We start from the raw sequence: 14,000 nt of genomic DNA on the forward strand, positions 1-14,000 counted from the left end.
AGTCCTTTATGTTTGCTTTTCTCTGAAAGCACGGGTCACTTGGTGTACAAAGAAGATCTGTAAATCTGGTGCATGCTCAAACTGTATAGATGATCAACCCCAGATGTATCCTTTTTGTAAAAAAAGGGGGGGACATTGTTATGGAAGAATAACATGGTGGGGAAAAAAGGAAAAGAAGAAGGACTTTCTTTTAGTTGCAGTCAGCTTTGGATGTCCAAGGGCTGCTGGACACTTCAGCTCTGAAGAGCCAAGAAAGGGAGTGTTTGGACATGTTGGACATGTTGGTCCTCTCTTCCTTGTCTGCTTCCTACTGGTCAAATGCAGTCTGTTTCCTGAGACCTGCAACATCCCTTCTTATCAAAATGTTAAAACCGATTAAAGAGAAAAAGAAAATCTACATTTTTAACTATTTCAACTGGCATTGCTATTTGAGTTCCAGAGTGTGATTCTATACATGTACTGTATGTCTGCAACACAAGATGCTGGCTCCACCGATTTAAGGATATAACTTGTCGAACTATTGACTTGATTCACAAGGTTTACATAAGGTCCAGAAAAGACCCGAGGAACACATGTATTGGTAGCTATCTTTAAAATACTTGGAATTATATAATTTATACTTCTATCTTGAGCACAGGATAAGGGCAGGTATTGGCTTGTTGTCTTCTTATACAGTATCTTAAGACATTCACATTTGGAAAATGCTGGCCTCTCTTTGGAAAGTGAAGTATCTGGGGATTAACAAATCAGGGAAACTGAGAAACTAAAGAGTGGAAGAGATTGGATAAGCTCCAAAAAATGAAGAAAAAAAATTAAATGGAAAGTCTGCAACCCTATCCACTTCTTTCCTATAAAAAAAATTAATCCTTAATTAAAAGTAATTTAGTTTTTTCACTGTACGTGATATAGTTGAAAACTGAGCACTTAAATGTTTCCAGGTTGAGAAAAAATTGTTTTTAATATTCTTGGTATGGCTTCCCTATACCTATCCCTATGGTCTTTACAATAGGTCTTAAATGGCATCAATAGTTTAGACTGTTATATAGCTGATTATGCATAATGGAATGATTTTAAACAAAAGATAGAAATGGATTCAACAAACTAGGTATAAACTAGGTATACCTAATTAAGGTAGATTGGTAGCTTAATACAAAATTAAAACAAAATATTCCCTTCTAAAGCATTCTAATACAGTTGCAGACATTATATAACAGTGATTTCAATTTTTAGTCTTTAACAGTAGTCTACTATGCCATTAATACAGTAAATCTAGGATAACAAATCTAGGATTAGAGGGCAGAAGATCATGTCACTGGGACAGAAAAATGAAATATTATAGTAATACCACGTCTCCACAGGCTGTCGCTGTTGGACAATGTGAAACCCACAGACTGGTAACCAAATATGGGTTATTTTGCCCATTTGTGTATCAGTCGTCAAGATTTACCACAAAATCTTTATTTTTATTTTAAAAAAGTGTTGTGTTACAAGCAGAGCTCGCAGACAGAATTGTTTGTTCCGCATTATATGGGACCAAGATGTTCCGAAGGGGGCCAGACACGTTCTAAAAACAAGAAAAAGACATGATTAGCCTTCCATCTTAAAATTAAACTTCAATTTAAAAGAGCAGGAGAGTATGCCTCACAACATGAGACTCTCATGGTGCAGTTTTTTTTTGGGGAAAAAGAATGTGCATGACCCAGGTGTAGCATTTAAAATACCAAAAATTATTTTACCTGGGGTTAGACAGAATACAGAAGAATAACAATGTAATGTCAAGATTTTATGAACAAGAAATTATTTGGGGTTTTACAGCATCCACTACATTGTCAGTCATGAAGGGTTAGGATCTGTTATAGTGAAATATTGTATTAAATCCAGATCTGTACATGTATTAGTGTGAAAGAGAGTTGATTGACACATGAAGGTCAACGAGCTAGATGCTGTTGTGTGACAGATTGAAATTGTTTAAACTAGTTCTCCTCATTGCTGGTGCTGGTACAGGTTTTAACAGAGATCACAAACTCCTCAGTGACTAATGAGTCAGACACTGTTGCCAATCGGGCCGTTTAAGTTAATAATTCAAACTTATTCTTAATGCAAATAAGTCATTAAGGCCTCAGGCAGAGTGCCAGTCCAGAAGGAGGAGCACTTGTTCAAATCCTCATGCACCTTAAGATGTTGGTTTGCCATGTGGTGTTATCTGTTAGGGACTGTTAACAGTGTGCAACCAACAGCAGATGTTTTAGCAGCATGCACTTTGTAAAAGTGTGAACTCATACCTTCTTTTCACAGTTTATACTGTGGTGGGGTTGGTGCTCCCAAACACATGTCCTTTAACCAATTGGAACAGATGGCATGTAACAACATTTAAAGAGGGACACACACTCATTTCTGCATTTCTGCACAAATCTAATGCTTCCACGTTGTTAAAATCAAGCTGGCTTACTATTTTATTAAAACTAAGAGATTTTTGAAAGCACGACAATGAAGAAACGAGCATAGTTAGAAAAATATTACTACAATCCTGTGGTAAACTGTTCTGTATTAGGAGCAGCTGTACATATACGGTATAATATATATCTTGAAATACTAAGAGAATATAAAAATAATTCATTTTCATTTTAAAAAGAATATATACACTATCTTACCGGAATCCATCACGATATTTAATGGAGAATCATAGGTTTCTAGGTACTTCTGTGAGCTCAGGAGCTCCTCTCTTTCTAAAAGGTCTCCGATCGTGTCCTGTGGGATGATCAGTTCAGGAACTTTATCCAGGATTGAGTCTGGAGGGGTTTTAGAGCTCTATTGAAAGAAAGAAAGAGACTTCTGATTTAAAAGCATTTTTCAAATTCAGTGATGTGTTTGGTGTGAACAAGGCAAGAATACACCAATGTGTATATGTGAACAAGATACACCTTTTTATCACAAAAAACATGAAACAATGAACAAGTCTACTCTTGCTTCCTGGAGTAGCTGTTTCCATGGACAAACCAGTATTAGTTATAGGTGGATTAGAATCTTACATTGTCACACTTAAAGTTATTCAAACTTACATTATCTGTTTTTAATTTGACCGATTAATTGTCACATGTCCTTTTTTAATTATTCAGTGATGAGTGACTCTTTCAAAATGATGTTATGAACAAGGATATTATGTTGATTGAAGATCAACAAGAGGATTATGTGTTAACAATGCCCCTCAGAACTGCAGAGAAGATGTTTTTTTTTCCCGGGATGCCATACTGTACCTTGGGAGTCCTGAGGAGGTACGTGCCCAGTCTGAGCAGCAGTGTCAGGGACTCACTGACCAGTTTCTCAGTGGGCTCCCTGTGAGACTTGTCCACCAGGGTCCTTGCTGGTAATTTGAGTACCTTGTAGCTCCACTGCTGGAATAGTCTGTTTGGAATGTCATGTGACATTACCAATATTTTGGGGTCCACAATTAGGGTTCTGTTCATAATAAAAAGAAACAAGGATATCAAACAGCAGCTCCTTGGTTTAAAGTACATATGCCTTCTGTTATCCATCTGTGCATGTATTATCTTACCATCCAGAGTTATTGTAGCTTTTTCAGAGCATTTTGGTGTCTTTAATAATAGGTATGAATAATAATTAGCTCTTATGTGTAATACTTGGAAGATTTAACAAGTTTACAGCTTTTAAGTCCATGTTTTGCTTACATAAAGTTAAAAGGCAGAATCTGAATTCATAAGAAACCAACAATGACACAAGGGAGAAGAGCATTTAAAACTGATACCAGGAGGTACTTCTTTACACAAAGAGTTGTGGGAGTTTGGAACAAGCTACCCAGCCACAGTGTTGAAGTTGATGGCCTGGTTTCTTTCAAGAATCGGCTGGATTAGATCTTCACATCAGTTAGCTTCTACAGTAGCAACTGATTGATTTGAGTGATTGCCCCTCATTTATTACATTTCTAATGTTCTTCAGAAGTCTGAGTACAAAATGCACATTTCACAACTCTGTGATGCTAATGTGTATTAAATAATCTAGCACAAACAAGCCAGAGATACTGTACAAGCTCTCTTTTCTTTGTTCTTAACCAGCAATCTCACCTGTGCTCCTGCATGTTCCTCAGGTCTCGCAGCACAGAGAAAAGGACATCACTGGAGGACTGGGACAGGTGAGTTGCAAAACAGACAACATTAATGAGGAAAAAATGTAATGTGATGAGTGTTTACATTTATGCTTTTCTACTTTGGGGTCAGAATAATTCAGAGAGGATCCGCAAATGGAAGCCACTCGAAGTCAAATGAATAGTCGAGGACTTCATAAATGTAGAGGGAAGGTAGGTTACTAAAACAGGTGTTGCTGAAAATCTGTGATGGACAGACAAGTGTGTCTCAAACCCCGCTGATGTACTCTGAATCCACTCTGTCTCGAAAGGGAATTATTTTGTTCATCTAGGCCAAACATTTCACTTCCCCTACAAGATTTGTGACTTGTAGCTGTTGGCCTCCATAGTCACAGCAAGAGTGCTCTTCATTCTCAGCCTTGAGTGGAAAAAATACTCAAGCACCAGTTGCTCTGAGCAACGGAAGATCTCACCCGAGTACGGTCCAATTACCTCGATGGTATGAACCACATAGGATGGGTAGATAAGAAGCAGACCAGTGACTCCATCTCCTTGGTAAAACTGCTGAAGTTTCTGATAAAGTTGTTCATAGTGAGCTGGGGGAAGATCGGCAACAAGCAATATGATTAGTATACAACACATTCAGACATTTGTTTACTTATTTAAATGAAGAAATTAACTTCATGAGTGCAACACAAAACGGGTTCCAAGTGAGAAAACACGAACAAATCACTGAGCACATCTCTTTCCTGGCTCTCGCCAAACACAGTAGGTCTGCACACGTTTTCGCACAGGTACTGTAGAAATGATTTTATCTGATGATGGGGCACAGTCTCACAGAACGTTACTTGTAGAAAGTCGTGTACTGCTACAAGTTATTTGTGTAACAGATGTTTTTACTAATTAAAAAAGCTGAGAGGAAACAATTTATAATTATATAAGTCACTTATTCTCTCTCACAAGCAACTTTCCCCAATATGCTATTCATCTTAAAAAGTCATCCTTTACACAAGCAGCTTGTAACTGTAACTACACAGCATTATATTTTAAAAAGTAACTTTATCCAACACAAGTCAAATCATCCAATCAGTCAATAGTTTAGTTCCTTTCAGACTATAAACAACAACAGTGGCTATCATAATGATTTGAGAGTTTGTAGTGTTTTTTTTTTAAAAAAAAAACAGTTTGCCTACCTCCAAGGTCCCTTTTATCTGCTAGCTCGGGGGAAATGTAAGCAATAAATATCAACCGATGCAACAGGTACTTCTGGAAAAACAGTGAATGCTGTATTACCAACAGGAGATAGCACATTAGGTACAATTCTGAATAGAGCAATGAAATAAAGCACCTTCAATCACCCTTTCCTTTCTTCCTTTAGGGACCAGCACAGAACCATAAATACTCCCATCGTATAAATCAATATATTCATTTATTTTTATTAACCACTGATCCTGCAAGATTAGCAGTGACCTGGAGCCTTAACCAACAGGCACTGTGCCCAAGGCAGGACTACACCTTGGATGGGACACCAGTCCATCACAGGGGTGGGAGAGGAGGTCCATATCAACTAGCCTGTACAGCATATCATTGGGAGGGAAGAGAAAACTGGAGCACCCAGAGAAAACCCACCTGGACAAGTGGAGGACACTCAAACTCCGCATAGAAAGCACCCCAGTCCAGAATGAAACCTGGGGCCCAAGAGCTCCAAGGCAACAGTGGGAGTCAATGGTGCCCACAAGCATGGCTATATTTTCCTTCTTCATTCACAAGTAGTTGTATCCAAAGCAATGTTTTTAAATTCTATCTTTCATTATGCCCTTTTCAGAACTGCTTGAATTTTTATTCAATATTTTTTATGAGCAAAGAAATGTTTGCTTTAGGAATGGAAGAGTCCAGCTGTGTATTAGCATAAAGCATTAACTATGATAAACGGTGTTAACATAAAACTTAAATGTGTAGCTGTTTCATTATGCAATATATTATAATAGAAATAACCTCTCTAATGCAATAATACAGTATACGATTCATTGTGTGAGTTAATTCTTTAACTAATTCTTATTAGTTAAAACTCCCAAATTTTTCCAAAACATGTAAGTTAGTCTTATCTACAATCTCTGCAAAATGTGAATATTAATACTGCTAAAACACTGTGCAGCTCCTTTAAATACTGCCTTTGGAATGAGATTCTTTCTGATTCAAATGGCTTTGTTAACCTTTAGATTGCAGTGTTGCAGAAAAAAAATATTTCGTTTCTCTCCATCACCCATGAGAATCCGTCCGTTTGCTCACTACACTCCATGGGGAATCAATATTGTGCATATCAATGAGTTCACTTATGCTAGATATACTGACCACCTCTTCCTTGGGATTCAAAAGCGTCCTCTTGTCCAGAAGATGGTGAAACAAGCTGGTTCCAATTTTTTCAACAGGAGAACTTTTTGTTTTTCTAACCTCCATTCCCAGTTCTGAGACTAACTAGGCAACGGCTAGTTTGTGTGTAGCTGGGACTTGCCTTCTATTGCTGTTTACTTCCATTCACAGTATATCCTAGAGACGTAAAGGCTCCCTGGTGTCACAAAACACACTCAGACAAGCTATCATTACAGATCTGTTTTAAAATTAGCTTCCTGTATGACAGCCAGAGGCAAGTACTGACCACAAGCTTTTAAATTTACAGTAGTTCCATTGTGTTTAAAGAGCTAGAGGACAGAGTTCCAGAGGGTTGGATTGAATTTAATTTCTTTCTTTTTAAATGCTGTCATCTTGTTTATTCCACAGATAGCTTGTCTGGGAAGCTGTGTTGCTATGACTACAGACCACATTTCTCCTTCATTGAAAATCTGGAAAAGTCTCACTTGGATGTGAGACCAAAGCCTTAGACAAGCAGCTAACATTATTTATTGGATTGGATATATTTATTGAATGGGTACATTATAGCTCATAGCCCAGGTATTTTGTGATGCATTTAAAGTTATACTGGCATATACATTTCTGTACTTAAGACCTATTCAATAAGATTTGATATATTGGTTATCCTAATTTTAATCACTTCAGGAATTCAGCTTTCAAGAGAAAAAATAAATATATTAGGCCTTATTTTTTCTGGTCACTCTTTCTGGCTAACTACATACAGTAGCTTAAAAGAGCTGTAAATTCAATACCAAATGGAAAGACGTATTACTATCTCTCATATGAAGTCCATATTTTGCTGAAAGAAAATCCAATTTTAGATTTAATCAAATGGAGTGGTTGTTTAGTAATTATTACAACAGTGTTGTGCAGTATACTCTAGAAAATCCTTTATTCTTTTTGCCTTTTCAAAAGGATTCTGTTTCAGTCACTTTTGTATGGTTCTTTTTCTACGTTTTGCACAGATAGAAGGAAATTTATAGTCATTCTTTAAAAACAAGGCCTTAGTAAAGCAGGGTAGGCCTTAATGTCATTGTAAATTACTAAACCTGTTTTTCATAAATCATGATATTAATTATTTTATTACTACTGAAGTAAAATACACAGTACTGCAGTGTTTGTGTGAAGTGGAGATCAATGAAGGGAATGTGTGCAGTACCTGACAGGTCTCTGAATAAACAAAGGTGTTCATACAAACCTTTTTCACTGCCCTTTGTGAGTCTTCCAGTAGCATGTACAGTGACACCCTCTCTTCAAAGGCAAAATCCTCAGCTTCAAATGCCGTTGTCTGAAACTTGTTTGATCTGGACGCCATGATTGACATAGTTGTTTGGACTTGTTACCTAGCAACTGAAAGGAGTTGGGGGAGGGGACGCAGGGTGTGACTTCAGGACTGGGGGCAGGGCTATTTCTGTAAATTCAGCCTGCCATTGCACAGCTCCGAAACATGTTAATTTGCATTTACACTGCAGGAGAACATTTGTCCTTTTTAAAACCTCTAGTTTTATATCATGGTTACAGTACTGTATAATATCATTTCCAAACAATTTAAATGAATTTAAAGTGTATTATGTTACAGAATGTACCCCGATATTGACTGAGCAAGCTTTGCCAGTGGGCCCATTTGACAATAAGACAAGCCGCCATCATTTTCCCATTCTCTCAGACCCTTGCAAAATAATTATAATAATCATAATAATTCTTACACTTATATAGCGCTTTTCTGGACACTCCACTCAAAGCGCTTTACAGGTAATGGGGACTCCCCTCCACCACCACCAAAATAATTAATGGACAATGGACCTGCTTCTCACTTCTCAGGTGCCCTCTGTAAGATAGAATGTATTATATGTGTTCTCTAACCACTTCATCCAATTCTGGGTCACAGGGGAGCTGGAGCCTATCCTGGCAAGCAACAGGTGACAGGTGGTGCACACCCTGGGTGAGATCCCAGTCCATACACAGATGTGTACACACTCTCAATTTTCCCAAATGCCAATTAACCTCCCATTATGTCTTTGGACTGGAGGAAGAAACTGGAACATGGGGAGAACATACCAACTCCACATAGAGAGCACCCCAGGCATTGAACCCAGGGCCCCAGTGCTGCAAGGCAGCGATATTAACCACTGGGCTAGCCACGCCACTCTCGTTATAAAGTTTTCTATTATAATATTTAATACTCATTGTTAAATTCTGTAAATACTACCAATATTCTGCTCACTATAAAATAAGAATGGTCCCAATACAAGTTTTCAAAATCCTCACTGACATTGACGAAGCCACCTGGGTGAACTGCTTCAGAATTAACAGGGAAATATGGATCAGAGCACACAGGAGGAAAGTGCTGGGAAGTGCATTTAAAACTCACAGAGGAGACGATTCTCTGCGAGCTTACCAGAACACTCTACTCGGCCATGTTGTTGAAGTCCTGGCTCCTTTTAAGACATGGCTAGATGTGAACAATTAGCCATTAACAATCGGACAGGCTATATGGGCCCCCTATTGTTTACAACCTCTCATAGTTTACATTCTTATTAACTAAATGAATCAGACTTGTACTGTACCACCAGCCCAAACAGGGACTTCTTCCAGGACATTGCACATTTAGATTGAGTAGCAAAGCACATGAAGAAATCATACAGGTGACGTGACCTTATTTCCTTTCTCTGTGTAATAATAATAATAATAATAATAATAATAATAATAATAATAATAATAATAACAATTGTTTAAACTTATATAGCACATTTCTGGACACTCTGCTCAAAGCGCTTTACAGGTAATGGGGATCCCCTCCACCACCACCAGTGTGCAGCCCTCACCTGAACGATGTGACAGCAGCCATAGTGCACCGGTACTCTCCCCACACACCAGCTCTCAATGGGGAGGAGAACAGAGTGATGACGCCAGTTCAGAGATGGGGATTATTAGGAGACCATGATTGGTAAAGGCCAATCTTTTCAAGAAACATCCTGGGATTTTTAATGACCACAGAGATTCAGGACCTTGGTTGTATGTCTCATCCGAAGGACGGTTCCTTTTTACAGTATAGTGTTCCTGTCACTATACTGGGGCATTAGGACCCACGCAGACTGCAGAGCAAGCGCCCCCTGCTGGCCCCACTAACACCTCTTCCAGCAGCAACCTTAGGTTTTTCCCAGCAGGTCTCTCATCCAGGTACTGGCCAGGCTCACACCTGCTGAGCTTCAGTGGAGCTGCCAGTGGTGAGTTGCAGGGTGATGTGGCTGCTGGATAATTCGGTGGATCTACACATTTGACCCCACCTGTTTACCATGCTTGTTTGCAAATTAAAAATCCCTGTCTTCTGTGGATGTACTGCCCATGGCTTCCCACAAGCAGGGCTTTGTTTGTTGGGGGGACTGAAAGAGAACATTGAAACCTTCAATTCACACCACTGGGAAAAAAATGAAAATGGAATCTGATTTGTACACAATGAATACATCCGTATCTGCAATTTCCCTTATGCACACTTAGATGCTTCTCTTTCTGCCATATTGGCTCCTATAGTTAGAAGACTAGTCACATGTGCAATTCCTAGAGTGTTAGAACAGGTTTTTCAGTTTCTGTAGTAGAATGTCAATAAACCCAGTGCACCCAGATTTCAATGATTTTGCCACCAGTTACTCTGTTGATGGAATGCAAAAGCATGACTTGTTTATGACCTCTAGGCATTTAACATAATCTTCCTGTTCAAGAACAATATGTGGTCTCACACACCATTTACTGTAGCTTATAAAATCAGTGAGGCATTTCAGTCACGTGGACATTGTAAAATGCCCTTGTAGGAGGACCTCCTTAGCAAAACAAAACAGAAAATAACAAGAACATTTACTGGGTGCACATTTACATCCTACCTGTTTGAATTTACAATATTTCTGCACAGAAATAAAGCTGCAAAATAGGGAGGTACATATGAAATGAGAGTCCTCTGAATGTCAAATTAGAGGCTTCAAGGTGCAGATTTCTACTGCACACGTGGAGCAGCCCAAGGATAACAATGTACTGTAATTGTCCGCGCTTGGAAAAGCAAAAACATTAAACTGCTGAGTTAATGACTTGTGTTGGTCTCAGGAAGACTGAACTTTTGTGGTATACTTTGTTTCCTAAACCATGTATTATGTTGTTTTAGTGTAGGTTAAGGGAGAGAGGGTGTGAAGCTCAGTTTGGGGATAGCGTTATAACGGGGATTAAAGGGGAACTGCAGTCGCAATTTCTCCAAGAGGTTATTAAATCTCGGTAACAATTAATTAATTACTTACTTAATTGATTAATTGACGGTATTGCACAATTTGACAAATTCAGAATTAAGCACACTGGAAATACCTCACCGGAAATGTTGTTGTCTCATTCTGAATCACAGACTACAACGGCAATACAGCGCTGCACATATGTGGAACTTTTGTCTATTTTGTGATGTAAATTGGAGGTTTAACAAGTTACTGTGCACGTTTTACTTTCATTCTGTTTGAAATCCACTCACCAGTGGTGATTCTTTCTGACCCCAAAATATGAAAATAGCTTTTCAGTGCCCATTAAGGATGGGCCAGTTTACCTCCCAGTATGTCTGTGGCCTGTGGGAGGAAACTGGAGCACCTGGTGGAAACTCATGCTGACACAGGGAGAACATGCAAACTCCACGCAGACAGCAGTCTGGGAATTGAACCCAGGGCCCCAGCACTGTGAGACAGCAATGCTAACCAATGTGCCAATCTTGTTTAAAAAAACTGCTCATGATTTTCTTTCGAGAAATAAAACAAGATGAGGTACAGTGTACTTCATTACTGCCATTGTCACTATTTAAATGACATTGTTAACAGAAACAAGTATATCATGAATCATAAGCATCAAGGAAGAAGACTTGTTTTTACACAAAGGATCTGCTTTCTGATTAGGACAGAAAATGCCTGTCACTATCACTTCGCTGAATTCCCCTTCAATATCAACCGGAGAAGACAGTTTGCACGTTCAAGGGTCATAGGAAGCATTCAAGACTAGAAAGACTGGGTAAAGAAAAATTAAGACAAAATGAAAAAATACGATTTTTTATTTCACAGCCGTTTTCTATCAAAATAGATACCACCAGATGTGTACGCCTCGAACAATAAACATTTAAACACCCAAGGATTTATTTAAAAAATCTTTTGAATAATTTACCAAAAAAAAGCCCTAATTTATAGTAATATTACATCGCTATTGTTTAATTAAATAAAAGCGGAATTGTAATTAAGTACATTGCCATCATAACTTGGTCAACTTCACAGAACGAGCGATGATTACGACAGACACTGAAACGGATATTTCTCAATAAGACAGACAATGAAATACTGAAGGAAGTGCAATGAGTGGTTTCATCCTGTCCGATTCTTAAGTGGAATATTACCCAAGACGGAGTTTTTTTTTTTAATCTCAATATGTCCACTTTGTATCTAATCCCATAACCAGATAAATCAACTGAAAAGAAAATCACGTTTATGACCACACGTTTATATACACTTTACTGGAGCAAAAGGTTGTTTGAAGGTACAGCATGAACGAATTTACTTCTTAGTGCCTTTGGCCGTCATTAGATGCACCTTTTTGCATGTGCTAACGGGGAAAGAACGAACAAACATTTGTATAGCGACTTTCACAGCAATCGGGTTTTACAGCTTTACGGCTTTCCAGGGAAATCGGCGCATCAGAATAGGATGTGCCGCGTGATGTTAGTGGAGGACGCAGGGGTGGGGGAATTGAAAACGTGAGCTATCTCCACATTGTACATTGAATAACCGCTATCACCACAGCCGCCACGATTACCGCAACGAGACACGTAAGCACCCATCGCGCTGTGGCGCACGTTAGTCTACTTCGCCTTCTTGGGACGGGAATCACGGTGGTCACCGCCGTCACGCTGACCGCGTCCTCGTCCGCCATGGGCCGGCCCTGGCTGGTGATTGTGAAAATCTGGAGGGTGGGGGCAGGGCCGGGCGGTCGGGAGCTGACCCTTCTCGACGAAGCCCTCCGGAAGAACCTCACGGCTCGGCTGGCTCCGCTGTCACCGGCCCGCGGGGGGGCGCGGCCGGCGGCGTGGCGGGCCGGTGATTGCGGCGGAAGGGGGTGATGGAAAGGAGGTACCGGAGGAGGAGGGGGAGAGAGGGTAACTTCCAAAATCTGCGCGTCCTTCCTGGCGCTCTTGACCTTCACAACGTCCGCCCCCTGTTCGGTGAGGAACGTCAGGTGCCTGCACATGGGGCAGATGATGTGCCTGGTGATGTGCCCACTTCTGTTGGCGCCGACCAGAGTCTTGACCAGACAGTCGTGGCAAAAGACGTGTCCGCAGCTCAGAGTCCTTTTGTTGTCCTTAAAGGTCTCGTAGCACACGGGACACTCGTCACTGCCGGCCCCCGTGCTGTTATCCCCTGTAGACATACCTGCCGTTTCCCACTTCACTCCCCCAGGAGGTGACTGCAGTCAGAGCGCATTACAGATCACCCCGCATCCCAAGCGATTCTTCTCCAACATCCAAAGAATGCCCCGACTTCCAGCTCCACTACAGTATGTCTTTCTCAGAGCCCTGTTCAGCCCTGCGCTCGCCTCATCCTGAGCCCTGATTGTCTTTTAACTGATTGTCACCAGTGTGGTGAAGCGATACGCTCCCTGTCCGAGATCCAATATTGTGTCAACAAGCCGGTTATCTTAATTCACACAAGACATCGAGCGCCTTCGTGACCGCCAAGGTGTGCCCACAGATTCCTTTACATTGGACGATCAAAAGGCTGAAAAACCGGATTGTCTTTGGACTTTTTGTTTTACTTGAATTCAATAAATTACTTATAAAACAGCCCTTATGAAAAATACTTATATGTTTATACATAAACGAAGTCTGGTTTCTGCAGAGCATTTTGACGTTCTGATGTAAGTCATCTATAGGTTAAGGGACAACACTATATATTTGTTTATACAGCACATTCCCCGGAATTATCACGAGTTAGGTGGAAAAGATACCTGACCACATTTTTTGTTTTCCCCTGTAGAGGTAACACAGGTAACACAGCTGAGTGAAAGGAGTTCTGAAACTCGGAAATAAGCGTATACGGTTGATAGCACTTACGCAACATTTTCAAAATACTGAAAGCATACGTAAAATCATAAATATAAAATCGCGATCAATTAATTTGTTATTAAGAACTTTGTCCCTTTGTTAAGAGACAAAACACTAAAAGACCCGGCTCTCACAGCACTAGATTTATCACTATTTTAAAACGGTATTTATTGTTAATAGGGTAATTAGCCACGAATGCTTTGGGACTAATTGAGAGGCACTGTGGCTGTGATTAATTGGCTCTTGTTGGACGGTGTTACTTTTTCTGTAAACTTTTGTTTTGATAACCACTTCTAAAGTGATAGAAACTTTTACTTGTTTTCTTGTGTAATTTAAAATGTAGTACATGCAATACGTTGTTTGGGAAAAAAAGAACACCAGATAGTG

The 14,000-nt window shown here is 39.8% G+C and overlaps 2 protein-coding genes and 1 long non-coding RNA gene across 5 annotated transcripts; 1 reads left to right on the forward strand and 2 right to left on the reverse strand.

Annotated features, from left to right (window-relative positions):
- Nucleotides 1–1,442: 1,442 nt before the first annotated feature.
- On the reverse strand, nt 1,443–7,834 carry LOC148652806 (testis-expressed protein 47-like). Of its 3 annotated transcripts, XM_088599986.1 has the most exons (8): nt 7,707–7,834; nt 5,293–5,365; nt 4,592–4,695; nt 4,080–4,138; nt 3,255–3,456; nt 2,652–2,808; nt 2,283–2,334; nt 1,443–1,564 (listed from the first exon to the last, which is right to left on the reverse strand). In XM_088599986.1, exons 1-7 carry the CDS (start codon nt 7,830–7,832, stop codon nt 2,297–2,299), a joined length of 759 nt encoding a protein of 252 aa, XP_088456112.1. In that variant the 5' UTR covers nt 7,833–7,834; the 3' UTR covers nt 1,443–1,564; nt 2,283–2,296. The 3 variants fall into 3 exon arrangements, with proteins under 3 accessions (XP_088456112.1, XP_088456111.1, XP_088456113.1); XM_088599985.1 differs by lacking the exon at nt 2,283–2,334; XM_088599987.1 differs by lacking the exons at nt 2,283–2,334; nt 7,707–7,834 and adding an exon at nt 6,452–6,588.
- Nucleotides 4,018–6,045, forward strand: LOC148652807 (uncharacterized). Its single transcript, XR_015925424.1, has 2 exons — nt 4,018–4,147; nt 5,478–6,045. It is a non-coding gene; the product is annotated as an uncharacterized LOC148652807 (long non-coding RNA).
- Nucleotides 7,835–11,558: 3,724 nt separating the features above from the next.
- On the reverse strand, nt 11,559–13,361 carry rnf222 (ring finger protein 222). Its single transcript, XM_088599992.1, has one exon. It carries the CDS (start codon nt 12,938–12,940, stop codon nt 12,275–12,277), a length of 666 nt encoding a protein of 221 aa, XP_088456118.1. The 5' UTR covers nt 12,941–13,361; the 3' UTR covers nt 11,559–12,274.
- Between the last annotated feature and the right edge of the window lie 639 nt (nt 13,362–14,000).

Source organism: Lepisosteus platostomus, chromosome 11 (genome assembly GCF_059453375.1).
Source record: "Lepisosteus platostomus isolate fLepPlt1 chromosome 11, fLepPlt1.hap1, whole genome shotgun sequence".
Taxonomy (NCBI): domain Eukaryota; kingdom Metazoa; phylum Chordata; class Actinopteri; order Semionotiformes; family Lepisosteidae; genus Lepisosteus; species Lepisosteus platostomus.

Coding starts and splice junctions, on each gene's coding strand:
- LOC148652806 (XM_088599985.1), bottom strand. CDS start 7,832: ATGTCAATCATGGCGTCCAGATCAAACAAGTTTCAGACAACGGCATTT. Junction 5,366..7,706: donor CACAAAGGGCAGTGAAAAAG/GTTTGTATGAAC, acceptor CTGTTTTTCCAG/AAGTACCTGTTGCATCGGTT. Junction 1,565..2,651: donor AAATATCGTGATGGATTCCG/GTAAGATAGTGT, acceptor TCTTGTTTTTAG/AACGTGTCTGGCCCCCTTCG.
- rnf222 (XM_088599992.1), bottom strand. CDS start 12,940: ATGTCTACAGGGGATAACAGCACGGGGGCCGGCAGTGACGAGTGTCCC.